The following is a 27,511-nucleotide window of genomic DNA, read 5'->3' on the forward strand; positions in this document are numbered from 1 at the left end:
GAGCAGCCCCATGCCCTGGCTGGAAACGTACCTATCATGTCTAATGAATTCTACGTCGTGTCCTTGATGGCACTTCTTGATGCAGTTCACACAGATGGCATTACGGTCTGTGGTGTTGCAGGTGTGACATCTGGAGGGAAAAGCAGCACGTTAGGCAGGAGCCAAAACCTGACCAGCTCTCAAGGGAAGTGTTCCAGGAGGCTGGAGGGCCACAAATGCACTGAAGGAAAGAGGGTGCACAGGACTGTAAAGTTTGAGAATTTTACACAAACTTGGATTTCACAGCACACTTTTTGTTACTTGAGTCACAAACACAGTCGAGCTGTGGAACCCCTTGGGCTCAGGTTCACAGAAACAATCTTTTCCTCAAGCCCAAAGCCAATTCCAGGAAATGGGAACTTGTTAAATCCTCTTCTGTTGCAGCTGAGGAAAAGCACACATTTGTGTGTTCACTGACACCCAGCAACTGTTCTAGGGGCCTTGCTGGAAGAGAAAGGGGGTTTATTGGAAAGCCTTACTATAGGTGATGGGAAAGAACCTGTTACCTGTAGAAGTCATGCATCGGGTAGCTGGTGTAGCTTGAGATCTTATATAAACACTGGCCTCTACTGACAGCTTTTTCTATGGCATCTTGATTGTTCATAATTTTGTTATCTGTTGGGGGGAAAAAAATCCAGGACTAATCACATCTGGATCAATGACCTTTTTTTTTTTTCTTTTTTATTTTTTTTCCTTGAGGCATTGAAGCAAAGGGCCCATTTGGAACAGTTAGTTGTATACCTGCATTTCAATTCTGGCATTCAAGAATATAAAATCCTCAATGCCCACATGCCTAGTGTGCCATGCACTCCTGAAGCAAGTAACACTGTTCCTCTTTGCACACCTGGCATAAAATACCTGATAGCGTCCATTTAAATACTCTTTTTGAACTTGGCTGTTAAATGCTTAGACACACACAAGCCTTCCTAGCAGGTGTAAGTTTTCTGCTGAGGAGCCTGAAACCCAATGTTTGAAAGCCTCACATTTGCCATAAGGCCTTTTACACATCCCTTAGAAAGAGGAAAAGGATGACTCTTTCCCCAGGAAAGTTTAGGAATAAGGCACTTTCCATACAATGGAAGTGGAAATTAGGTCTGACCAGTTCCAGTACCAGCTCCAGTACAAGATGTGTCCAAGGCAGAGCGAATTTGATAATCCCTCTGTTACTCAACTACCTGATAATCTGTCTAATCTCAAAGTGCACCTCAAAAAGTTTTGCCCACTCCCAGCAGCATCAGAGCACAGAGTGATGTCATCAGGAAGTCCAGGAAGCAGGGAGCCAGAGCTTGTTTTTTAAGAGGCACAATCATCCACAGGAAAGGGTTTAACAGCTACAGGCAAGTATGTAAAAATCCTGAAAACCTTTTTTTTTAATAACCTCCTGGAGCTATCTGGCACTCAAACCACCATTCTCATCTCATCCAATAGGATCCTGTCTCATGCACACTTCCCCACTATACAAGGGAATTTTATGTATGTGAACTGTTCATATTTTCTGAGAAAAGTAAGTGTTCGGAATTGTGAATGTTCATGCTTTTAGATCCTTTAAGCCAAGTGATGCATGTGTCGTTACTGGACATTTGTTTTTTGACATGAGAGAAAAAGACTTTCCATTGTACTAACTCAGAACTGGAGTATGAGATGGCCCAAAGATCAAGAACCAGTTCAGAAGGAATTTTGAGACAGAAGAGCTGATCACAGAGTTTTAATATGACAACAAAACTTTAAGTTACCTTTGAATGCATCTGTTTGTCTAAAAATCTTAACACAGCTTAGTGTGGCTCATTACCTTCAGCTGAAACTTAGTCACAACTCTGCTTAAGGTGGTACCAGCTCTGAGCCACAAAGTTCCATATACCCAAGACCCAGCACTAAACAAGTGACCAAACACAAGCCAGGAGGACTCAGGCTCACCTTTCATCGTGACATTGACACCAGATGCTAGAAATAAACCTCCAAAGCGGTTGTTGAAAATCTGATTGCCTTCTAATGTTGCAGTCGCGTGATTTGTTATTTCAATACCTTTAGTGGGTCAGGGGAAGAAAGGAGAGAAAAGAGAGTGGCAAAGTTAAATCCCTGGTGGTTGTGCATTTGTACTGTGCTCATAATCTACAGCTTGGTTGGTTGGTTGGGATTTTTTTTTAAGCCATCATAAACTCAAGGGGAAGAAAGGAAAATAACATGGCTACAAAAATGCACTGTAATTTGTTACAAAACTGAGGTTCGAAAGCGGCTGTTGAATCCTTTCAAAGAGCTACAGCTGGCATGCACCGTTTCTGGGAGGAACAAAACTCTCTTAGTTTATCTGATAATAAAATGGTACTATAATCATGTTTATTTTCAAAGGGGATGTGATTTCTGGGTGCTTAGAGCTGTCATCTTCATGTACATTTGAAAGTTCTTGTGCACATACCTTACCCTTTTAAAAATATCTTTTTTTAAAAGTTCTCAAGGTGGGCACCTAAAATTCATTTCTTTAATTCTTAGCTTTTATCAGTAACCCGTGTCTTCCAAGTCATTTGTCCAGGACTGCTCTTGACAGCAACCTATCCTTCCCCCCCACCACACTGAAACAACACCTTTAGAGGCTCTTCTCAGAAAACTTGCTTCTTCTGAAAGAAAGATGGGAGAAAACTCAAGAATGCAATTTTAGTTGAAATGGAATGGAATGCAAGACGTATGAAACTGTGATGATTAAACAGTAAAAGTGCAAAAAACCACTGTTAAACATTCTTCATCTCTTTTGGAGAAAGAAACATTCATTTTTACAAGTTTTCAACTTTGTGGAGTGAGAAAGTTGAACTTGAGATGCAATTCAAATATCTTTAAGTGTGTATTTGCTCCGTTTCCTAGGTTTTAAAGCAGTGACAAGATATTCGTACCATCATCCAGCACATCAGCTATGAGTATGTCCTAGACAACTTTACCAATTGCCTCTAAAACAAAATAATGAAAAGTATTTCACAAAAAAATGTGAAGACAGAGTATGTGTCAGTTCCTAACATGCTGTAATTCCAAGACTGCTGAAAATACACCCTGACTACAATTCTGAATTCCCAAATGACTTCTGGAATACACTGAAGGATATCCCAGCCTTTTTTAAAATGTCTGAACACCATGGGGTAAAGAAACTCAAAGAAAGCTTTCGGAGGAGCTCACTCCAAGCTTCCAAATTTGATTTAAACAGCACAAACCTGCAGCAAACCCATCGAATATTCGGTTTTTCCTTAGCACAGGGTGGCTATTGGTGCTGATAAGAACACCAGCTTGTGCATTCCTGAAGATATCATTCTCTTCCAGAAGACCTATGACAGACCAACAAATGTTACATTTGAGCTCAGGAGCGCTTCCTGACCTGTAACCTTCCTGTGGAATCTTTTCAAAGGATCTTATGTGTCATAATCCTGCTAATAATTCCTTTCATTTGGAGAACATGCACCAGTAGCACTGACATCAGTGATACCAGTTTAAAGTAGTTCTCTGTGTATAATTTTGGAAGTGTATTTTTTCAGTACACAGCATGGAATTTGCAATCATAGGCACCACTACAGAAAACTAAGTCTTTCTGCTTTCCAAATTTTTCTTTAATTTTTCTAACAGCTCTCTCTTCTTGTATTCTGACATGAGCAGACTGCCAAAGCCAAGCATTTTTTTGTTATAGGACAGGATTACTTTAAACCACTGACTTAAAATTAAAGCTCACTAAGCGCAAGTGATTATCTAAAGAATATCAGAAGCTGATATCAGGATACACAAGAGTCAGGGGATTTCAGACAGGGACCACTTCTGAATTTACAAGTATGCAAAAGATTCCTTAAAGATCTGTGGGTTTTTTTTCTCCTGAATCTAAACTGCTCAGGTGCATGATTCTGACTACATGACTTGAATTCAACACTGTTTCAGTCAAACAGCAAAGCTTACAAAAGCAAATGGGATAAAAGTACTGTCCTAAGCAGCAATCTAACATTTATCTTGGATGAGATTAATTACCTCTCTGTCTCCCACAGATTTCAGTATTACTAATGTAATTAAGGCTAAAAAGCATTAGGGTATGTTCGCTATAACTATTTTATCACTTTGGAAGACAAGAGCTATGTTTCTAAAGAGCACTTTAAAAAAAAAACACTGCTTAAACTGAAATTTAACTCTTATCCAGAACATTCAGTTAAAAACAGTAAGGGAAGAAGTTACCTCTTCCCCCATTAAATATACAGATGCCTCCATCTCTTCCATCATGGATTTTATTTCTTCTTAGTGTAGGATTACTGTCTGTTTTAATCCATACACCAGCCATTGCATTATCAAAAATTTCATTGTCTTCTATAAATCCAAGCCCTAAAATTCAAGGAAGGGTGGAAAAAAATAAAATCAAAAAGTGTAATAAATGAGAAGATAATATAACACCACAGAACACAAACAATTCTGGATAAACCGGGAAAAATAACCTACCAGAATTATAGACAAGAATACCACCATTCTGACCCCCCCAGATCTTGTTGCGTCTAATTTTGGGGTTGCTTCCAGTTCTAGAGTGAAATGTAAACAAAGAAGTCATTTAAAAGTCTTTAAAAATAAGTAATTTATAGTCATTTACTATATCCCAAGGCCAAGCATCTCAAACACCTCTAAAGAAGTGCCCCATGGATCTCACAGCTTAAAAATCTTACTAAAATATAGCTCTTTCCAAACATGCGAACGTATTTTAGCTTTACAGACTTCAAGGGCCACACATTCCAGTCAATACCCAGGCAGTATTTGTGGTAACTTTCTTGTAGGTTAAAGCAGAGGGTGTTCAGATGTATTAGATTTCAAAAAAAGTTATTTTTATAAACAAAATGACAAGAACAGCTAAAAAGACACAATAGAGCACATAACAAGCTACGTCTGTTTTGGCATAAAATCAGAATAAATGTTACCTTATCTGAACCCCTGAGTACATGTGATTATAGATGTCATTGTCTTCTAAAACGCCATGTCCATTGTCATAAAAATAAACTCCAACCTAACACATCAAGAATTATATTATTAGTTCCAAAGTAATGAGGCACAAAACCACAGGACTTTCTTTTCTGTGGCCCCCTTGTAACCGCAGAGCAAAACTCACTTGTTTCCCACTGTGTATTCTGTTTCTCCTCAAGACTGGAGTGCTCCCTGTTGTCACCCAGACTCCAGCCAATGTGTTACTGTAAACTTCATTTTCCTCAATCACACCTTGTCCTTTTTCATGCTAAATACAAGACAGTTTAAGAGTTAAGAAAGCCTGCCAATCACCAATACTCTTTTTCCTCCTGTACCCATCCCTCCCACCCCTGGCTTCTTTACTGTAGCAAAGTAATTCCTTTCCATTTGAGTCAGCTTTTTCGCTTTTTTTTTTTTTTTTTAAATAACAGCATATCATGATTTTGAATATTTGCCATGAAACAAAGAATACCCTGCATGTAAATCACTCTGTTTCAAGGCTCTGCAGTGTTATTTGTAAATGTCTGGCTGGCTGTTGGTAGGAGAGGTGCCTCCCCAGTGCTGTGCACTCACATGAAAGCCCTGGCTTGTGGTTCTTAAACCTACATCCAGCTGTGTCCCCCAGAAAGACAAAAAGCTGGCATGGCTCTGAAGGTCACCATCCCCACCACATGTCTGGGCTCAGAGGTCAAATAACCATTTTCTCAGTCAGGGGAAGAAGCTGTTCTGGTTAAATTTACTCAATGAAGAGATGAAGCTGCACACTTGCAGCTTAGATAACCTTAGATAACCTTTGGCAGAAAGACAGACATATTTCTGAAAATCTGGTATTGCTTAAGGGAACCTGACAGCTCTTTCAGTTCAGTTAGCAGAGCCCTTGCACACGTTGGGAATTGTGCTTTATTTCCCACTTTTTCAATACAACAATTGCAATTTCTATCATCCTGAAGGCAGTAAAAAAAAAATAAAAATCTCTGAGGTTACTGGTAAACACATTACACTGCAAAAGAGCTGAACAGGTTTGTTTTTTTTAAAAAAAAATATGACATACTACTATGAAAACTAAGACTTTTCAAAAAGCTTTCAACCAAGCAACAATAAAATTCTGTAATCTATCCCATTTTAAATATTTTACTCTGTAATAGGAATAATTTAATGGCATTCATAAAAGCCTTCATCTTTTAAATAGTAGCACCAGCTTCAGTCACTTACCATGAACCTGGTTTATAACATAAGAAGCTCATGTATTTTAAGCACAAACATTTCACATAGGGTACATTTTCCCCAACATTTCTAAAACTGAACACAAGTCTGTGCCTAGGTCCTAAGTCCTAGGCTGCACTTACTACATAAATTCCTCCATGTTGACCATCATGAATCTTGTTGTGTCGAACGATGGGACAGCTGTTTGTTCGAATCTGTATTCCTGCTAATGCATTACCTGTCAACAAAAGTGTTATTTAATACAACTTACACATTCATTTTTCTCAGAAATCAATATGCAGCAAGAAAATCAGCTTACCATAAATGTCATTTCCTTCAATAAGGCCTCTTCCATCACCAAAGATATAAACACCACCTTGATTTCCATTAAAAATTGCATTGCCCCTAAGAAAAAAAATCAACATTATGAAGTTATTCTAATACACTGTACAATACCACATACGTATGTAGTGGCCAGGACTGTACCCCATTCAGATTTAAAATAAAGAACTTATGTTCTGTTGCTTTCAGAAAGATTTACCTCTAAGTGCACACATAAATTAAAAATGCAGTTCAACTGAACAAAGATATTTTATTTCTACATATACAGGAGCATTTACAGCTCCTCTTAATTAAATTAAATTAAAGTACACCTATCCCATCCCCACCAAATCCTCTTCTTCTACATAGTAAAATAATAATGAGGAAAACAATACCTTATTGTCGGGTCACTGTTTGAGGTAATCCAAACACCTGCAAAATTGTTTGCATAGATTTTGTTCTCTATGAATTGTCCTCTTCCTTTTTCATGCACATAGATTCCTCCAGTCTGGCCGTGATGGATTTCACACCGCACAACTGTTGGGTTGGCATATGCTTTCACTTCAAAGCCTGCTATCCGGTTTCTATGGATGTTGCAGCTTTCAAAATAACCCTTAAAATATAAAACATGCAGTATCCTGTAAAAGTCCTTTTTAAAATGAAGGTTATTCCCTCCTCTCCCCTTGCTTTTAAATTCAATCCTCATTTAAAAGGAAACAGTACCAAAACTGACAACATGTAAGTACTTACATAGCTTATTAAAACAAATACATAATTTCATTTTTCCAAAAATAAAATACTGTTTCAAAGATACTGTGTTTGCATTGCTATTTATGACTACTCACGGAATACCAAGAAAAAATGGCAACTCTAGATATAGCACATTGAATAGGACTCAGTATCAGGTTTCCTCAGCAGCTCCTAAGGATCAGACTCCTTTCAAAGGCCATAATGTCCACAGGCCCAACACAGAAAGGACAGTGCTATGGAGAAGACTACCTGCTTGTTTTCAGACCAGGAACTATATACATTTGGCAAAAAAATATGATTTCTTTAGGAAGAAGTGTGCTAAATTTCTTTGAAACAACTGATCAAAACAACTAATACGAATGTGGGAATTCAGGAATTTTTCTAGGGTTGGATTGGTCTGAGTGGCCAAGTGGTACAATTTGTTCCTTTTTCCCTTTTTTAAAATGGTGTACACTGAGACACTGTGACAGTAGTGACAGATCTACACCACAACTCTATTTGAACAAGACCATTATAAATATTGCTATGGGCAGGGGAAAAAAAGGCCACTGCACAAAGCCATCCCAGGCACACTCCTTCCATGCCAACCAAGGAACAGCACCATGAACTGGCCCACCTGGAAGTTCATCTGGCAATATAATTGTTTCCTGCCTGATGATTTCTCCAATTCTACTTCCAGGGCTTTGCTAAGTAACTGTGTCAGTTCTTGCACAGCATTTTCCTGATGTGGTCCTAGAACATTTTAATATTCAAATTAAACCTATTCTTAAGGTGAACTTTAATGGTATTTCATACCTATTTTGCCCAACTAGAAAAACAGAAACTAAACTGAAAGACAAGAAGCATCTCTTATTAGAGATGGTAGACAACTACCAAGTGATGTGCTGCAATTTGTGGATGGCTTACATGCAAGCGCCTGAAAGCTCCAAGACTCTCTCCAGCAGGCAACCATTTTTCCTGTAGCCACCTAAGTTAGTTACTTAGACCTGCTCATCATGAGACTTGTTATACTTGTGCACTAAAAAACCCAAAAACAAACCACAAAAAACTAAACAAAAAATCCCCCACAATTACTGCTACCACTCAGAGTAACTGGATTCCATGCTTACATGATCTACTACCAGGAATGCTTCAGGCCTGGAGTTTCTACTACCTATCAGGTAGAAATTGCTCAATTTAGTGCCAACCTAGGCAGTCAGCACCCTGTTTCCACTGTGCTGTGAATTCCTATGGGACTCCATCAAGCACTGACTACAAGAAAATCAGAAATACATCCAGTTTAACAAGGAAATCCAGACAGCATACTCTTATCCCTACTCTAAGGACTGCAGTCAGGAAAGGCAGCGCATGGATTAAAGATTCTGCAAAAAAGTATTATCCATGTGCACAGCTTGGCTCCTCAGACTCCTCTTGGTAACAAATAAAGTCAAATGGAAGATGCCTACTTTCTGTAGTTTTTTTCAAGAACTTTGAAGAAATCCAATCCTAAGTGAGTCAAGATGGTTTCAGAGCTCTCAAGGAAGCTACACACTAAGAGACATGGGAATCCAAAGATCTCCTCAGAAATATGCCTTCATGCCAACAGGCAGTCTTTTGACTTATCCTGAAAACAATCACTTCTTGTCCCTAATTTTCACTTAAAATGAAGACCTCAGAGAAACTCACCTAAAATGTTAATTTGGTATATAAAGGCAAGCCTGATTCTCCTGATGGAATATACAATTTAAATTAAAATATTACTAAACATGATCTGACATATTTTTAATTACTTCACACGTTATTCTCAGAGTGCCAAATATGTTTTTGACTACACCACCCTGATGAAAGGAAAAGGGTATTTCAGGTGTGCTTCATCACAGTCATTTTGGATTCCAGGCAGAAGCTGCAAACAAACAGAGCCTTTCACATGTGGCCTGCAGGATCTCCACAAGCTTCAGCATGCACCAGTATTTAACCTGAAAAATGTTGGACTGCTGTAAGCCTTTGTGAAGGAAATGTTCCTCCAAAGGGGGAGAATAAAACAAAAGAAATCTGTATTTCAGATTCCTCCACAAGCCTGACTAGTGGGTTAGAAAGTCAAGGCTTTCTGCTGACTAAGATCCTATAACATTCAGTATCCATGAAGAGAAACTGTATTAAAGAGCCCAGTCCACCTTAATCAGCGTCGGCTTAAGCTAAAGGCCTGGCTTTGAGTTGATGCAGTTAAACCCAGTGGATTTCTGCATCTGTTGAGACCAAGTCTGACCATCACCTGTGTGCATCATTGTTAAACTCAAGTCAGCAAGACCAACAGAGCTGCTGCTTGTCAGAAATGAATGCATTTCTACCGTTCTGAGCAACCAACTCATTCCACACTTCTTATTTCCTATGCCTTTGTTTACTATAACATTCTCTGTTGACACCTGCGACTTTTTTGGTCCAAATTCATTCACCCCCTAGAAAGGACTAATACTGACTTCAGTCTTTAAGATGTCCCGAGGCAATCCCTGGTATCTTTTCAGCCACCAGAGGCATTATTCTGCCTTTGAACTACAGCCTCTCAAAGAGGTCTGGTGATGAACTTGTGGATCCCAAAAAATCACACAGGGCTTCAGACAACATTTTGTCTCTGTAAAGTCAGTATTTTTTTAAAACAAAAACTGCATTTCCAAGTATGGAGTTCCATGACGCATTATCCACAGGGAGCACCAACACTGCTAACACCAAGCTCACTGCCAGCTCCAGCTACAAGTTACCACCATCAGACACAGCCGCTCCACTCAGCACACTCGAGCTGCCCAACCCTTATGCTCTGTCCAGCTGTTGGGCAGCTCAAGGCCAGATCCTTCAGGGAGACTCTGCCAGGCAGCTATTGAGGTCAGGCAGGTCAATACCCCTCCTCTGCACAGAGGGACTGCAAGCCTTAAATTGCCTCCACCTCCTTCTAAGAATGGTTTTCAAGTGTGCTGAGTGTTTGACTTGGGCTTTTGTGGGGGTTTCTGGTAATAATTTCACAGCTAACAGAAGAACCTGGAGGGGACAGCACCAGACAGTGCCAGGATTGCTAAGGAAAAAAAGGTCCTTATGATTAATAAGAAAAAATAAAGCATGCCTGTGGAAAAAGTATTACAGTCTTACACAAAACTACCAAGTAGCTTTCTGCTTGAAAACCCTAAATATTAAGAAGTGGCTCTGTATATCAAATTTATTTACAATCCCAGGCAGAGCATTAGCTGTGGACACAAAATGACAGCTACACTGACAGCATGCGTGGGCAAGAACACTTCTGCAGCCTGGTAAGATCTGAGCAGGTAAAGGAATAGGAAACAAACATCACAACAATGATAATGCTGATGTCCCCACCTGGCACACACTGTTCAGAAAAAGATGTGATCCTGCACAGCTGGAAAAACTCAGAAAACTTTTTACATCAAGACTGATTCAGTAACTGAACTTGGATGGTTTTTTCCTTTCTGCATGTTGTCTAATCTAACAAACACAGCTTTGAAATGCTTTAGAGTTAAAACCTTTAACTGATGAGATTTTGTTGCTGCTTTTCTTCTCAGATTTCTCTGCCCTTTATTTCTAAAAGGGTGCTTTTTTTTTCTCTCTGTTTTGAAGATTACGTTACAGAAACACAGAGGCATTTCATATTAGTTTGAACAACACTGTATTAAAAGAGAAAAGATATACTTGTGTAAGAATTAACATTTCCCAAATATTTATTGACTCTGGTATTCCCAATAGGGTAGGGGAAAAAAAAGAAAAAAATTTTTAAAAAAGGACAACAGGGAAACAAATATAGAAGAAGAGTAACTGCCTATTCTTACAAAAATTTGCCTTCCAAACCCTGGAAGGGCCCTTATTTGGGAGTTAGTGCATTTTATGAATATTCAAATACAACATAAAGAAAATAACATCCAAGATGCAAAACAAACCCTTTATTTTTATGCACAGCAAAAGGCAAATTGAATTTTTAATGTAGTCTGTATAGAATCTGGCATATGCTTAATTTTTTTTTTTTTTGGACTTTATATATACTTTTTTTTTAAATTATCTGATTTGTAGTATTTAGAAGACAGAGATATAAACAAGGCATGATTAGCCTTAGACCCTTAGATCAACTTAGACCCATGCTGCTACACTTTTATTTCATCAGAAAGAAATCCCCCGAGCTTCTCATTTGGGGACAATGAGAACTGTTGTGCCTAGAGCTCAGCTTTAAACTGTAAAATTATGTTTATTCTTACATTTAATTGGAACTTCTCTGTTGTTTGCATGCAACTTCAAAATACAATTTATGACAGATGCCTGGTAACTTATCTCAGGCACCTGAGTGGTCAGGATAAGGAACCCACGGCTGTCAATGCCACACTGCATTTTTAACGCCAGCTTGTTGCGTATTTGTCACAGCACTAAGACAAATGTCAGGATATTGCCAGTTTAGAAATAAAAGGTTGAGTTTCTACAAGTATCAAAACACAAAGAACAATCTGAGAACATGAAACTGAAAAACAAAGCACTCTTGAACCTTTTGGAGACAGTGCTCCAGCACAGAAACCCACGGGAAAAAAACGTGTAGGGTAAGAATTCAGCACTGGAATGCACTTATCTCACTTCACAGTTCCAAGCAATAAAAAAAAAAAAGAAAAAATACAGAAAATATCAGAAGAGAAGTGAGAGAAGCAAAAATACAAAATCCATTAATTTGTTTAGGAATATAGGACTTGTATCAGAAGGATACCACGTCACTTTGTCAGTTAACAAGGCTATAAGTATTGCCAATGATGTAATTCCATTGACTCTTATCACTAGACATGATGCAAATGTAGAAGGTGTTGCCAGACTCTGAGACATGGGGGGGCTGAATCTTTCAAAGGAGTTTATGACTATGAAATATTTCAATAATATTTGCAGTTGAGATAAATATTATTCATTCTCTTTCATGTGCTACTGTTTCCCTTAAACAAAAGAGAAACATTTATTTCCATTCCATTTTGCTTGTGATACCACACTGATCACAGCTCTGAAACAGGCATTTCATCAGTAAGAAAAAAGATCAAATACATTTTTATTTAAAATTAATCAAGTGAATTCAGCCTAGCTTTTTAATTTTTTTAATATTTCAGTACTCATATATTTAATATTTATACTTCAGTACTTAAACAAGAAGCAGCTCCTACCCGGACTTTCCAACTAACCCTCAAGCCTACACACAGACACCTCCCCTGCAGGAGTTGCTAAAGCACTTCCCTTTACCAGTTTTTCTATAGCTGAAATCACTTCATCCCATGTTTCCAAGCCTGTGTAAGTCTTGAAGGGATGTACAGATATATGTATCCACTGAAGCAGATTAGAAGTGCTTGTACAGTATGTTAACACTGCTTAATGCAGTCCAAACAATGAGATAATATAAACCAAAGACATCTGCCACCACTCCTTGCAAACCAGCCAAACAACATCATCTCTAGAGAACAGAAAATGATGTAAAGCCATCCATCACAAGAGGGCTGCCAGCAGGGCATTCTCAGCTGGTGCAATCTTGCCCAACAGAATAAGCCCTCAGGATGTAACTATAAGAGTGGAGAAGAGGCACCTACCCAAAGAATCCCACCGTGCTTCACCTTCTACTAGCAAGATTTTATGCTGGCGGCAAAAACAGCAACCCTGTTTGCCTTCTACTGAAACCAGAAAACTACAAATCCAACAGCTACCACTAGCACGACACTGACCTTTTATCTCTGCCTCCCCAGCACCCGGGGAGGGTGAAAAAAGGAAAAAGGCCTCGCTAGATTCCAACCACAGTGGATTTCATGTTAATGCTATTTCCCATCTGCCAACTCTCATCAAAAACCTGAATAGGTCTGGGTTAGAACTTGTTGAGGGTGCACTTGATCCCACTGTCTGTATCACTGATGAATGGTACAGTACAGACCACTGAAAGACATGATTTAGCCACCGGCATCTACCCCCTGGATGCAACTATCCAAACAATTCCTCATCCACTAAGCAGTCTATCTATCGAACCCACATCTTTACCATTTAGAGAAAAGGATGTTGTAGGGGAATGTGTCAAGACCTTACAGGAGTCCACTTAAAAGACATCCATAGCCCTTCCTTTCTCCACTGATGCAGTCACCCCATCACAGAAGGTCACTGAGTTGGTCAGGCAGGACTTGTGGAGCCATGCTGGCTGTCACCAGTCACCTCCCTGTGCCCCATGAGCCTTAGCACAGCTTCCAGAAGGAGCTGTTCCATGATCTTCCCAGGCACAGAGGTGAGGCTGACAGGTTGGTACCTGCCAGGGTCCTCTTTTCTGCCCTTTATTCAAAATGGACACAATGTTTCCCTTTTCCCAGTCACCAGGGACTTCACCTGACTGTGATGACTTTTCAAATGGCATGGAGAGTGGCTTGGCACTGACATCTCACTGGGTTCCATAGACTTTTGTACATTCAGGTTCCTCAAGCGGTCACAAATGTGTTTCTTCTCTTACAGGGAGTGCCTTTGCTCCCACTGTCCCTGCCTCGAGGTTCCTCCTAAAGAGGTGTGGGAAGATAGACTGCCAGTAAAAACTGAGGCAAAATGTTGTTGAGTGACTCAGCCTTCTCCTCATCTCTTGTCACTGCTGTTGCTCATGGAAGGGGGGTGGGGTGATGTGTTGTTTTGGTTTTTTTGCCATCCTCTTCTGAAAGACATACCTGCAGAAGCCTTCCCTTCCATTCCTTGCCTTGCTAAGTTCAGCTCCATCCATGCTCTGGCCTTACTGACCCCATCCCTACACAACTGGACAGTGCCTGGACTCTTCCCAGGTCACCTGTCCCTGCTTCCACTGCCTGTGCATTTCTTTCTTGCCCAACCCAGCAGGTCTCTTGCCTTCCTTTCTTGACTTCTCACACCTGGGGATCAAGAGCTTTTGCATCCTATGTAAAGCATCCTTAGAGATCTGCCATTTTAAGAGTGCCTAAAAGAAAACTTCTTGTTTTGCCAGCTGAGTGTGGGGAATCGGGAATTTGCCGTTCAAGCAGGAAAAACAATCATTTGGCACTCTTTGTTAGACATACAGAATATTTTCCTGAAACAAATCAGCAAATCATCTTTTATTTCAGTGACAAAAATCTATTCTATTTCAAGGGCTATGAATGTCATTTCTCACTACTGTACATGTACTTGGAAGTGATGAGCTTCACCCCACACAAATAAACACATTTATGAAAGAAGGTCTGAATTCTGATAGAAATTCTGTGTCAAATTCCACAACTAATTCCCTGCTACAGAAGTCCTCTTCTTTCCAGAGAAGGTGTACATACCATTTCAGAGTTTTAACATTAAAATAAGGCTAAGTCTCCACGAAGCATGTTTTTTTAATTTCTAAATCATCTAGCACCTTATTTTTGTTCCATTTCAAAGGGAAAAGAATGAAGTATAAATGTAAGCCTACAGTTTACACCTTATTTCAAGAGGTATTTTGTCACTGCAGCATAATACAATGTAACACAATGCCAATCAATTGCAAAAAGCTTGCTTAAACCTCTTTCAGCTAAAATTGTCTTCAAGGTGAAGTCTCCCACTTAAGGGCAAGAGAACAACAGTAGGCATACTTTAAAGTATATATTAATGAGAAAATGCACATTTTTAAAACACATTTTCCCAATGACAGGCAAAATTTGAAGACTTCAGTTCTACAATGTGTATTTCTTTCTTCAAAAAAAAAGTATTATACTGGGACTGCTGCCTTCTTTTGGTCAAAGAATGTAATCAAATATAGGTTACCATTCCATGGTCAAAAGTGAAAACGCCAACATCACGTCCGTGGTGAATGTGATTCCGTCTGATAATGGGATTTCCATGGTTTTTAACCCAAATCCCTGCTAACGCATTATTGGATATCTCATTGTCCTCATATATTCCCTGAGGAGAAAAAAAAAGTAAATTAAGACAGGAATCAAGAACAGTAAACAACTTTATCAAAGTAAAGAAATTAATATGGAAAATTACCTGTGCGTGGTCTGTAATATAAAGTCCAACATTTTCACAGTCGCTGATGTTACAGTGTTTAATAGTAGGACAAGCTCCCTGGCCACTAACACATACTGCAGAGCCAACTGGAAGAAAACAGTACAGTTACCATAGCTTCAAAGCATAGTGTATTTATAAATAGTCTGGCAGTGCTTTCACAAAAAAAGTTAGTGTGAACTGATATTTTAAAAAGATCTGGTGTGCAGAGAGCCAAAGCATTGCAAGCCACTGGCAGAAAAACACTAATGTCATCATTTTGCAGATGCAAAAACCATGGTAGGAGTTGCTTTAAAATCACCCTGCCAAGGTTAAACAGCTGCCAGGACAATGGTTTATACAATAATTCATGCTTATGAAAATTTTCACTCATTTATTTCCCCGTGTTAGCCCCACCATATACTGACTGTTCATAGCAGAGGACAACAGAAATCTAACAAATTTCTCTGCTAATTACTGCCTTGTTTTGCTTCCCTTTAAATTTTCACAACTCAGTACTTTCAAGAGGCCAAACAATAATTTTGTAGCATACAAAGACACACTGCCTACCCGATATTCAGCAGGACACAGATGCACAGTCTCGAGTACAGAATAAACATCAGAAACCAACAGGTCTCTTCCCAGCTGAATTACAAAACTCCTTGAATTATTTCAGCTACCATACCATAACTCAGAAAATAAATATTTTCCAGGAAACTAGGACTCAAAACTGCTCAGGACTTCAGCAGATCAGCTCAATTCCCTGAACTCCATGAAGTGTGACAACATGAAATTCCACAGCCACTAAAATCAACAGTGATTTCTTAAAGGCAGGAGCTCATCTCAGGGAACCTGGCCTACATAACACACGTTCCCCACAATTAAACATCACCAAATAAGCAAGACAGTACCTGCTCTGTTAGTCAGTTTTTATATGTCCTTCTAGCAAAGCACCACAAAGACTAGGCTTAAATAATTAAAAGACTCATTTACAGAGAGCTTATTTTTTTTTAATTCCTAAAGAAATTATTTTGATTGTCTAGTCTGACCTTATGAATAATACAGGCTATACTAATTCCCTGAATTAAGTCCTGCTTCAACTCCAGTACCAGGAACTTCAGCACATATCTTGTAGAAACATATTTAAATTTTGATAACTTTATGATTTCCAGCAACTGAGAAACCAGCATAAAGCCTGTTAGCTGGCTAGAGGGCCATTGTCCTTTTAATTTACACTTTAATTGCTCATCTGAATTCCTCCAGCTTTGGCACCCAGTTCTCTTTATACCAGTGTATGCCATACCCAATGCACACACATGTTCAATGCAAGCAATGTGCTCCTTCAGCTTCCTCCTTGATAAAGTAGCAAATGGCAGCCACTGTGTTTTTCACTACAATCAAAGTTTTCTGCTTTACCTTATATGACTTTTCATTGAACAGTTTCTAAATTTTCCAGCATGTTGCTATGGACACCAGAAAAGAGCACTTGATTCTCAAGCAGGACTAAGAAGAGGCGTTAACACAGTCTCTACTTTGACTCGGGATTCCCACAGGTGTAACTAAGGACCACATCAGTTCTTTTGGCCACTCGACTACATGAGGGCTCACATTTAGCAGTTTATCCACAGTGACTCTTTCCTAGCTTTCCAGGAAAGGGGTCTAGCACTTAGAAATAGGAACAAAACCAAGTTGCATGTGCAACTTTGCACTTTGGCAGACTAATGTGAGTGGTGTTTGACAGTCCACCTACCAGGAAGGTCACAGCAATCCATCCTCCTGGTTATTTTTAAGATTGTAGTTATACTACATTCATATTGTATCTATAATACTCAATAGTAAAGTCCTTGTTGTTTACAGGTCTCGTTAATATGGATCTTATTTCTCTGGATATCTTCAAAATAAACACCAAAAGCAGCCTTTACAGTTACCCTGAAAGTTATTTTTCATTTATTTCGTGTAGGTTCTGGGCATTCTGTAGAACTCTAACTTTTAAGGCACTATGTGTTGATGTCAAACATTTTTCAAGGATCTGTGTAATTATACTGAGACTGCTGCCTTCTTTTGGTCAAAGAAAGTAATCAAAATGCTAACAGTATAATGCAACCACTGTAACTTTCTGTAAATACATACTCATTTGATTCATCATACATTTTAAATTCTTGATTGACGAAACCCCTGCATTTATACCTCATCATTCTACCCAGGATCAAGAGACAGTACTCCTGCCATACTTCATCCTGTGTAGTCTTGCCCCTGCAAGACTTGTCCTCCTCCAGGGACAAAGACCATCTCATCAGGGTTTCAAGTTACCACTGATACACAATAGGAAGCCAGAGAACTTCTTGGCCAGTTCTTTCTGAACTCCTGCATGATTTTAGAATGTCTATTTTTACAGCTGTTTAACCTCATCCACAGTTACTGTCAAGAGTGGAACGTGTTTCATTATCCCTCTAGGGGATGAGGGCATTTATCATTCCTGCCTATTCTCATTAAATATGGAACAAAAATTACACAACACTTCGCCATTCAAATTTTTCCATTCTATGATGGATCAGCATCACTGCTAAAACTCCCTTTGTTCCCCAGATTAAGACACAAACACTGTCTCTTTTATATAGATGTTGCATCTTGTCTTGTTTATCAAGTTCTTTGTGGCAGTAAAGTTGTGTGTTTTTATTTTGGAGGGAGGTCCCCACAGTTTCCTTCAATCCCTTATTTCCTATTTGTATTAACTGTTAATAACTTCTTCTTTCTTCTGTTTCATAATTGCTTTCACTCTCCTTCCCCTATCTCTTTTTGTGAAACTGAGGAGCTATGGATTTTTGAAGCCCAGTGTGATGTTCTAATAGCGTACCTCTATCACATTTTGCTTATTTAAATGAAAGCAATCTTTATTCTGACTCATTTCACTGGACTTAAGTATTGATTGTTTGAAATTGGTCCTTTTGGAGTACAAAGCACATGTACTACTGGTTTAAGCTTTATTTTGTTTACTTAGAATATAATGATTGCACACACTTTAGCAATATTAAAATTTGGAAAAAAAGGATCATTGCCATCCATTGATGGCAATGATTATCCATTGAGGTGAGGACTTACAGAGATTTCTTCGACAATGGATGCAACAGAACCTCTAGACTCAGGATCTTGCAATTTAAACTTTATTTGAAAATATTTCAAAAGATGCTTTGGATTGGCAGCAGGAACCTCCAGCTAAATTCACTTGCACCTATACACCTCCCATCTTTATACATGACATACATTAAGAACTTTACATATGACATAATGTAGAAATACTCTTTAATACAACTTGGACATCTACAGAAAAGGTATCAAGCATTTTTTAGGAAAGAGGTTTTGAATGCCTATGGTCACAGTACTTCAGAGATGTCAATTATCTGGAAACAGTAAATGCCTTTTCTGGCAGACTGCCATTCTTCCTCCCTTTATGCACAAACTCAGGACTTCCTGAGCAGGTAATAGCAAGGCTTGGTAGGATTAAAAAGCCAGTAAAACTTGGTAGTTAAAGTGATGACAGTAGAGCCTACATATAGCCTCCAAAACTGACCAGAAATTTTAGTTTTGGAGAAGAGAAGCAACAATTCAATACAGTAAACATTCAGAAATCCAGAGTCTTGGAGGAAGCAAAACTTCAACATTCTCAGAAGTGGAAACTGGTCATAAAAAATTAACAAAACTAAATTTTCATAAACAACTTGCACAAAAATATCAGGATCTAGTAGCTTATCTATAAGCATGCTTCAAAATGAAGTCATGCAGCTCTTCAAACTGTTTTAATAATCAAGCTGAATGAGGTCTTATCTAATTCCTCTCACGGGCTGTCAGGGTCCCCAATATTGGTATATGATATGTTCCAAAACACCTATTCTTTGTATATATTTGAGCAGCTCACTGTCCTTTGCTCCTCTTTTGTCATTTTTAACACTTCCAAGTATTCGCTGATGTGTCTCAAATAAAAGAGATCGTGATGCAAAGCACAGAGCTGCAAAGCATAGAACTGCCTTGACCAAATGCAGTGGTTTAATAGCCCAAAACCTTCAAGAAAGCACATCTTCCTCTAGAAGGCACCCACCAGGAATCCTTCCACCATTCTCATCATGGTTCCCTGCAGTACTCTTCACAGGCAGTACCAGAAAAATGTATTTTTTATATATAGTTGGAAAACCTTTGTTCTTTTTCCTTGCCTTTATGTTGAGCTGAGCAACCCCCATGCACAGCCTGCTGCACAGATCCACTCCCTCTCCCTAGCTGACCTTTGGGAAGTTCATATGGCCATTTCCACACGAAGACTCACTATTTTAATCTTCCTGAACCTCTTCTTTCTGACACTCCACTTCATCTGTCTGTGCTCAAAGATGTTCAAGTTGCCATGTCTTGTGTCTAGTGATTCCAAACTGTCATGTCTTCCTGCCAGTGACTAAACTGCCATCCAGCTTCTCACTTCCAGACACCGACCCCTTCTTTCCACACTACCTAGACTACTGATTTTTCCCAAATCAGGTGGTGTAAATTCCTCATTGTCTCTTGTGAAATGAGTCTTTCAAGGCTTCTGCCTGTAAAGCTACTACTCATCCCCTGAATATGTCAAATCATTCCACTCAGAAGTGAGCTGAGCTTAGCAGTTACATCATGTGACTGTTTAATGGCATCAATCCCAACACTGAATATCACAACAAACCAAATGAACAAGTCCCATGTGTAACCCCTTCAACTGCCCCATCCTGCTGGCTACAACTCTACACCAAACCCAGGCATGTTTATTTAACTGTCACTTCTCAATTTCAAACCAACTGCCCGAAGAGTCCAAACAGATTCTAACAGAACACCAAGTACACATTATCACAGAGGTTTTGGACACAAAGAAGTCACTCTAATAGTGATGCTCCAAGGCAATTAAGGCTTGCAGACCTGTATTGAATACCTGCATCAAAAAATAAAAATATGCCAATAGTAATCATGCTCAATTTGTTGTGCTTCTTCAAACAATAAAAAGCCCACTAACCTGTGCAAGTACTTCGAATAATACAGTGATCTATAATTGGACTGCAGTTCACGGTAATCTCTAAGCAGTGGTGTGCATTGTGGTGCTGAGCAGATTTGTCATCAGGGTTGAACTGAAAAGGAAGAAAACAAATGTTGTATTTAACTGCTCAGGCATTAAAATAAGTTTTTTGTAAGATCTGCTTAAGGGTGAGAGTCTTACCCTGATTGTCATATATCCAACATAGGCATCTTCAGAACCCTCCATAAAAACGAAGGTGGAATCTCTAGTGTTTTCTATTATAACTTTATCTGCTACTTTTCCAGGTGCTGCAAAGAAAGCAATTAGGAGATCTTAGTTTATGCCATTGAAAAAAAATCCTCAAAATACTTACAGAATTCTGTTCAAAGCAGCAAAGGAAAATTAACACTACTGTTGGCACATAAATAATCTTCCTGTCAAAAGGATCTTAAAAAAGGAAGTTTCAAAGACAATGAAGAAACTAGTCTTTAACTAAGACAATCTGGCACCAATTTAGTAATATCTAGTACTTGTGAGAAAAAAACCTCCTCTTTTACAAAGCTAGTTTTTTACCACTACTTACAATGAACTGAACAACAGCTTAAACATGGCTACCAGGCTAAAGTCAGTTTAGCTCTGTTCCAAGTACAATTTCTTCTGGTATTCCAAACCCTTTTATTGATGCTAAAAACATACATTCCATCACTGACATGAAGCACTATTTACTAATCTGCTCATGACCTACAAGTGACCTCCCCACACTTCTCAAATGTCAGATTCAGAGTTTTGAATTGGTATCCTCATTATTCTTTATGAAAAAAACCCCAAATCTTACTGAATTAGATTGAACTATACTACTGGTAGTAGTTACAGAAGGTTACAAAGTGGTTCACTTGCAAAATGCCATAATGTGTCATTTGATTTCCCCTGTTACCAGGGAGGCTAGGCTGGATTTTTTTACCCTTAATCCAAACGCAGGTGATGTTTACCTTGGGACCGCAGAAGCCAGCAGAGGGAGCACCAGTTAACCTTAGTCAACCACTCGAATAAATTCAATGACGCTCATTCACAAGCAAGATCATTTGTCTGATTCAAACCTGCGCATTAAACATGCAAGCCAGAAGCAGCCTTCCCTCAACACACCAAATACAAAGGTGGAAGTTTCACATACTACAGCAGATAACTTATCTGTGATAGCATTTTAAACTGTTCCCAACTCAACACAAACATGAGCAGATATTTCTCCTAAATTCTGTATTTTATTGAAAAGCCTACGCACAGGATTCCTCATGAGCACAACCTTTTCTGTTGTCTGTTGACATTAGTACAGACAAGCGGTGTGTCCTGTTCTTTATCACTCTGGCAGAAAGGTGTCAGTCAGAATGAAGCAACACTTTACATTATTATCCCGCTTGTTCTCACTATCTAAAAGTCCAATCTCTGCTTTCATTACTGCAGAGCTGCAAATATTTTAAGGTAGTCTGGCTCTCCTCTACACCACTACTCACTTAGTACTAGATAACAACTAAAAGAGGCTTTGATGAGGAGTTGTGTCATCACATGAAACAGATTTCTGTGGTTTGGGAACATTTCTATATATTCACCATGGAGCAAATGCAGTGGCATAAACCATGTGTTTCAGCACATGAAAAGGAACAGCACCACAGTACTGCAGGTGAACCAAACCAGGAAATAAACGGAGCCCCTAGGAGGATAGGAGAGCCATAAATCAGTATCAGAACTTTCAGGGTGGCACAGAAAAACTGCACTTCACTGAACACTATTAAACAGAGATTTATGGAATTGTTTGTACAGCACTTGGATCACGTTCTCTACGGACACCTTCCTCTCATCACAAGAGTTCCTAAACAAGTAGTAACTTCTGAGTTGGGAAGGTCCCAGAATACCCATTATGGAACATGCTTGTTAGGAAGATCACTGCACTTAGATCTCCCTAGGAAAATAGTGAAGACTTCCTTAGGCATTAGTTTCATTCCAAATGCACCAATGAAATTCTCTGCAACATTCTAGTGAATCTTCGCAAAACCATCATTCAGAGAAATATCTCTATTTCAGCTGTTGGCTTAGACCATTTTATAATAAAGAAATCAGTATTAGAATTGGGAATGGAAGAAAAGGGCCACTACTTTTGTAATCAAGCAAAACACAGCTCCCAAGAAGTCAGTTTGCTGGAACCTAAGGGAGTCATGTTCCCCAGGATCAGAATTCATGCTCTGCTTAAGGACCTGGATAGACCATTTAGAAATAATGAACAGAAAGCCTATAGTAAGGGACTGTCTAAAGAAATATGAATTAACTGGATATTGCCTCAGAATTATTTAATTTATCATAAGGAGTAAAACAATTTCACTTTTCCCTGCATTAGAAGACAAAAAAATCACTACCTTCTGCAGGAACTGTGAACTAACCTGCCCAATTGTACGAAGCAAAAACCAGATACTCTTTTAGATCTTACAGTCTACAAGATGTAAACCACAAAGGTCTAAACCAGTCCAAAATAAAGCTTTCAATTCAAAGATGCAGAATGAGTATTTGAAGAACTCAGGCATGTGAAACTACTCTTGCACTCTAAAGTAAAAAAATATCCAATTATAATAGTTTTCTTACATTTTAGATTTTTCCACCCTTAAAATGCCAATAAACATTCTTACTGGTTTTACTAATTCTTTTTTTCTTGACTGAAGGATCTTTTGATAATCCATTTTCACTTACTTTCACCTTATTTAAGTCAAGTGGAAAATAAAGGGAAAAAATGAAAGCTGTAGCTCTGAAAATACACATTCAGTCAAGATTTCCACAACATGTCTGTACAACTGCTGAAACTCAGCAACTGGGAGATTTTGTGTCTTGAGTGAGATGAGCATTCCATGGAAGGCTCCTACTCCTGCAGCAAACACACCCCCTTCTCCAAACCTGGAAAATAGAATTCTTTTTAAAAATTCAAAGGTATTTCTGTTTGCTGAACCAGATGCAACAGTTTCCTTATAGAACCTCTCCTCTTGCCTCTTTCTTAGCAATTCAGATATGCCACAGTACTAGTAATACTTCCAAAGTCTTCCTTCTGAACCAACTCCTTCCCTCAGATTTAGGGGAAGAAATAACCCCAAAATTAAACAGAACAAAAATCTCAGAACACCAGGCATTATTCTGTAAGAGCAGTAAGAACATTTTGTTTATGTGACCAAGCAGAAGCTTCTTGCAAGCTCAAGGTATGTTAAGCTGCCTTTCTAATAATGTTGTGTTTCTTCTGAAGCCAGAAGAATAAACTATTAAAGAAATTTGAGTAGAAATGCAGAGAGATTTGGTGCTGCCTTAATCCTACCATTCTGAAAAGCATGCCAGACTGAACAGAGAAGAGGTAGTTCTCCAAGGCTTAGTGGTTCACTTTAATTTGTTTTCTTTTCCAGTCAAATGAAAATTGACTCTCTCTACAATGTCACTCACCATTCAGTGGAGAAAGTCTGAGGAAGTGAAGTCAGCAGTGCCAAAAACTGAAATATAAATACATCTAGCATTGCTGGATTCCTCTTGGAGGTTTTGCTCCCCAAGACAGCTATTCTATTACAAAAATACACAATAAAGATCCCTGGCTTTTAAAGGTCTGTACTTAAGATAACTGTTTTTCTGAAAAACTTAGGTTAATTCCAGAGGAAGGGAAAGCAGAAAAGTTTGGCTTTTCAAAACTTAAAAAGAGACAGAGAACACACAGAAGATTACCCAGATATCAATGATTTCATTTCAAGTGTCATGAAGCGACTAAGAGATTTTGTATCTTAGGACAGTGCTAATCCAGTTTCTCTGGATTTTAAACACTTCATGAATATGACCTGCCCTCTCTGTACTGTCATACTCTCTTCTGTGAAACAGAAGTTCAGAGTTTTTTGTCTGTGGCCAAATCTCCATTAGCAAGCACTAATACAGGAGTGGTACCACAGAGGGAACCAGTGCTGAGGAACAGCCACCCCCAGCACATGCTGCAGGACAGGGAGGGGAGGACAGACTGACTTTGCACTAGACCTTGCCAGATCCCTCTGACTGAACACACACTGGCTACTGAAGGGCAGTAAAAGTGTTCCAGGAACATGTCTCTTGAATTAGTCTCATCCAAAAGGAATCCAGTTTGTGCTGCAAAAGCTCTCCACAACACAGACCAAAGCACTGTAAGAGGGTATGTTCAGAATGTTAGCTCCAGAAATGTAGTCACAAACTGACAAACTCACATACTAACACAGCCACATCTTGCGGATCTGTGGGGACAATTTTTCAGAGTAACACAGGAACAATCTGACTGCATTGCTCAAAACCATTCTCCCTGCCAAGGCTGCAAAACCCAGGCAAGGAGTGCCAGAACAGTCTCACTCAAGAACAAAACAGTTGGTATGGAGAACAGATAAATACCCGGAAAGAGAGACTTTGCAAAACAAATAACATATACATACAAAACACACCCATCAAAACAAACAAACCCCCTGCTCCCTTTACAAACAAACAAAAACCCCAAACCTACCACCCTCAATAATACCCACAACCCAGTAAACCAAACCCACCCAGAGAGACAGCTTCTCAGAAAACACAAACAGCAGGTAATTCACTTCTGGTTCACCACAGGAGCAAGAGATATGAGACCCCTTAACCAAAATCTCTACCAGACAGTAATACTGAATTCCTACCCGTTGTCATGCTGGTAGGAATACTGGGAATTAGCATGCTCCTAGTAGTTACAGGAAAAGCAAGCAGCTCCACAAGTACCACAATTTGCAGCTTGGTATATGATATTAACTTCCTAAACCTTTCCTATTCTCCAAGTCTTATTTCCTTCTCCATAAAGGTTCCAGTTCAGAGGAACAGTTGGCAGAGAACAGAGGAAGAACCTCCAGTCTCAGAATCTCTCTGCTGGATGCTCTCATTTCCTTCCTCAAGATGGAATTATGATACTGAAGAAAATGGGACACATACTAATTTGGGCTTGTTCCCGCTGCTGGATTCTACTCTGGAGCTGGGTTTTATATATATATGTATGTATGAATGTAAAAATTTCAAATGCAGTCCTATAACTGAATAAGCTTTCTGGCAGATTCCGTTTTTTTTTTTCTTTTAATGAAATAACAAGATAAATTAAGTTATTCTGAGAACTAGCAAGCAGACAACAGCATTTCAGCTACTTCTGAGTTAGTAACACTTGTACAAAAAACACTTATTTGCTAGGCAGATGAAGAAATATGGGCATTTATATTGGATATTTAATATACCTGCGTATCATGGTAATTAAGGTGGCAATTAACACAAGTTTGAGACAGTGATGTTCCCAGTTTACATACCTGCACCAATCATGGTGATTGGAGATTCTATATATATCCATTCATCAGTATATATACCAGAGTGAACAAAGATAAGTCCATCAAAATGAGCTTCTTGAACTCCACCAAGAGCATCCTCAATGGTATCATAATACTAGAAGGAAAGGAACAAATTCAGAGTAATGCCCATTTCCATTTATATAGGTATATAAATATTTTTAAGAACTGCTATAGAAACATACCAGCATATTTTCTCTTCCTTTGTATCTTGTAGGATTACTGTAGAAGTGTTCAGCAAAACCTGGCTTTACATGTGCTCCTTTGTACTGAAACAAGGAAGATTGCTTGTTATAAGCTTACAGACAGGTGGGCCTGAATGCACTGCTAGGAGATCTACTAATTCCCTAATTAACAAGACATTTGCTGATATCAGTTTGTCCCAGGAAGTAAGCAACATATACCGACCTCTAGGCACACTATCTGAAATGGCAACACCAAAAAAAAGTGAGCCTAAGGGAATGATCAAGCCAAGACTCCCAACTCCCAGCCATAAGCCTCAAAACTGACTGAAAAAGCTTCATACACCTGAAACATTCCACAAGAATTGCACTTACTTCCATCTCTTGGTTCTCTAGCAGCTTGCCACAAAAACTGCATTTATATGGTGAGGAAAAGAAATTCCCATAGCTTCACTAGTGATTGAATACTAAACAAAGAAGCCACGTCAAGCATTTCTCCTCAATGCACTTCAGAAATTCGTTAACCAATAACACATGGCATTGTGTGATACACTCAATGTTTATTTGCCTTACTTATGTCTTCCTAGTATCATGCCCAGCTATTCATTCAATACCTTTGGAATTTTGGATTAGAGGTACAATCACATTCCTTAAAGATGATTTGTTTACCTCCAGTCAGGCCAGCTGTAAAGCACTGTTTAGCCCAAGTGATATTACCAATAAATGTTTGGTTCACCAGAGGAAGATGCACACGAATCTGATAACCAGCACACACACTGGTTTAGTAAGACATGACAACAGCATCTTTCCCATTGTCATGGTCTGAGACTCAATCTTGTACACACAATTTCAGTGACGCAAAACCCAACACAGCAGAGCTGGATACTCAAGGATTCCACTTTACCATGTGCTGTCTTCCTGAAGTGTGCCTCAAAACAGGAAATAACTTCTGAATTCCCCCTACTGCACAACACCACAAGGATCTTAAAGTCTAAACCCAAGATAATTACTGTTGTCAGCCAGATTTCAGAAGTTGGTGTTTTTACTTTTATAAATACCCATAAATTTGAATATAAATGAATAAAACTGTTACCAGCTGCTGGAAGCTTTCTTTCCAGGGATTTGGATGTTCATATTCTTCTGGATTAATCTGATAAAATTTACCAGGTTCAGGATGCATCATTGGACGAGTGTACTCAAATACTTCCATATATAATCTTTTCCTGAGCAAAAAAGAAAATCAATGCGTTTCTGATTACTCTTCCATTTTAGTATAAAGCCAAAGGCTAAAACCTGGGGGTTTTTTGAACAGAATTTGCCGGTGACAGTGACTATGACTAAGATCAGTACCTGCCACTTAAAGCCAAATTTTTTGTTGTATTGACTTTTGTGTTTTTCTGACAAAAAATTTGTATGTGTTTTACAATCCAAAAGTTTTCATGAATAAACTTAAGCAGTTACACTATTTGTGACTCAAACTGCGCATTAACTACAACAGCATTACTTTAACACTTACGAAAGCTAGTAGCAGAAGTATAACAAAACTGAAGACCAAGTGTGCCACCACCTCTTCTCCACCTTGTCAAAAAAAGACTGAAAAAATGCATTCACTGAGAACAAGTGATGCACTGTACTCTAAAAAAGTTCATCAGTGAACAAATTACAGTGGTTTAAAAAGAAAAAAA

The 27,511-nt window shown here is 38.8% G+C and overlaps 1 protein-coding gene across 2 annotated transcripts in view; it reads right to left on the minus strand.

The window, feature by feature from the left end:
- The window catches only part of FBXO11 (F-box protein 11), a 70,257-nt gene that overhangs the window by 1,385 nt on the left and 41,361 nt on the right, over positions 1-27,511 (minus strand). For both annotated transcript variants that reach the window (XM_058834192.1, XM_058834191.1), the window contains exons 5-22: positions 26,920-27,049; positions 25,830-25,913; positions 25,609-25,741; positions 20,471-20,577; positions 20,270-20,381; positions 15,250-15,356; positions 15,025-15,162; positions 6,918-7,135; positions 6,521-6,606; positions 6,345-6,439; positions 5,144-5,266; positions 4,956-5,041; positions 4,489-4,565; positions 4,231-4,374; positions 3,234-3,344; positions 1,954-2,061; positions 546-654; positions 32-130 (exon numbers count right to left, since the gene is read on the minus strand). In XM_058834192.1, the coding sequence (XP_058690175.1) occupies positions 32-130; positions 546-654; positions 1,954-2,061; positions 3,234-3,344; positions 4,231-4,374; positions 4,489-4,565; positions 4,956-5,041; positions 5,144-5,266; positions 6,345-6,439; positions 6,521-6,606; positions 6,918-7,135; positions 15,025-15,162; positions 15,250-15,356; positions 20,270-20,381; positions 20,471-20,577; positions 25,609-25,741; positions 25,830-25,913; positions 26,920-27,049 (2,067 nt within the window). The remainder of the gene's footprint in view (positions 1-31; positions 131-545; positions 655-1,953; positions 2,062-3,233; positions 3,345-4,230; positions 4,375-4,488; positions 4,566-4,955; positions 5,042-5,143; positions 5,267-6,344; positions 6,440-6,520; positions 6,607-6,917; positions 7,136-15,024; positions 15,163-15,249; positions 15,357-20,269; positions 20,382-20,470; positions 20,578-25,608; positions 25,742-25,829; positions 25,914-26,919; positions 27,050-27,511) is intronic.

Source organism: Poecile atricapillus, chromosome 3 (assembly GCF_030490865.1).
Source record: "Poecile atricapillus isolate bPoeAtr1 chromosome 3, bPoeAtr1.hap1, whole genome shotgun sequence".
Lineage (NCBI taxonomy): Eukaryota > Metazoa > Chordata > Aves > Passeriformes > Paridae > Poecile > Poecile atricapillus.